The 876-nt window shown below is 53.3% G+C and overlaps 1 protein-coding gene across 1 annotated transcript in view; it reads left to right on the top strand.

Annotated features, from left to right (window-relative positions):
* The window catches only part of EIF3D (eukaryotic translation initiation factor 3 subunit D), a 65,892-nt gene that overhangs the window by 62,428 nt on the left and 2,588 nt on the right, over positions 1–876 (top strand). Inside the window, exons 2-3 of the mRNA XM_007958769.2 lie at positions 104–189; positions 297–426. Of these exons, the coding sequence (XP_007956960.2) occupies positions 104–189; positions 297–426 (216 nt within the window). The remainder of the gene's footprint in view (positions 1–103; positions 190–296; positions 427–876) is intronic.

The following is an 876-nucleotide window of genomic DNA, read 5'->3' as shown; positions in this document are numbered from 1 at the left end:
CTGGAGCACTGACCGTCTGATGGGGTACACTGGTGCTGGGTCTGATCAATTGGCCTTGGCAACAAGGTTAGGACAGTCTGACACCTCTGGTGTTTTTTTGCAGGGGAAGGAACGATACAACTTCCCCAATCCAAACCCGTTTGTGGAGGATGACATGGATAAGAACGAAATCGCCTCTGTGGCATACCGGTATGTCACTTGGGGTGCGGAGCACCCAGCGTGTGGTGGTGACCAGAAGAGGGCACAGACCCTGGCCTGGGAGGTGAGATCTCAACTGAAGCGTTTCTCCTTTGCAGTTACCGCAGGTGGAAGCTGGGTGACGACATTGACCTTATTGTCCGCTGTGAGCATGACGGTGTCATGACAGGAGCCAACGGAGAAGTGTCCTTCATCAACATCAAGACCCTCAACGAGTGGGACTCCAGGGTGAGGCACAGCCCGGCACCTCCTCGGGATACCCAGATCTGCCTCCCGCTGTGCATGTTGTCCTTGGTCCAGCTTCTGTGGGCAGGTTCTTTTCCCCTCTCAGGACTTACGGAGCTACGTAGATTTTTAAGAACTTTGCTGCTTATTTTGCACATTGAAGCCAGTAACTGCCTTCTCCCAGTACTCTCCCTCACCTTGTATTCTGACCTGTTGGTTTCTGCTCTCAGCGGCTCTGACTCTGAGCTCTCCTCATTGTCTGGGTTGGCAGGTTTCCTAGAAGCCTGGCAGGTCTTCTTTCTGACTTGTTCTTTCACTTGCTGCAGCCACTGCCTTCTCTTCCACCTCAGATTCCTTCTTCACTGGCTGAGCTCAGATCCTCAGACCTAGCACAGAATTGGCCGTTAAGGGGGATCTCGGGAGAAAGGTGCTTCCTCCCCATTTCCTTCTCCC

Source organism: Orycteropus afer, unplaced genomic scaffold, assembly GCF_000298275.1.
Source record: "Orycteropus afer afer isolate SDZICR_OR568_19922 unplaced genomic scaffold, OryAfe1.0 scaffold01128, whole genome shotgun sequence".
In the NCBI taxonomy this organism is placed as follows: Eukaryota; Metazoa; Chordata; class Mammalia; order Tubulidentata; family Orycteropodidae; genus Orycteropus; species Orycteropus afer.
Note: the sequence above shows the minus strand (reverse complement) of the source record. Positions and strands in the feature narration are given on the sequence as shown.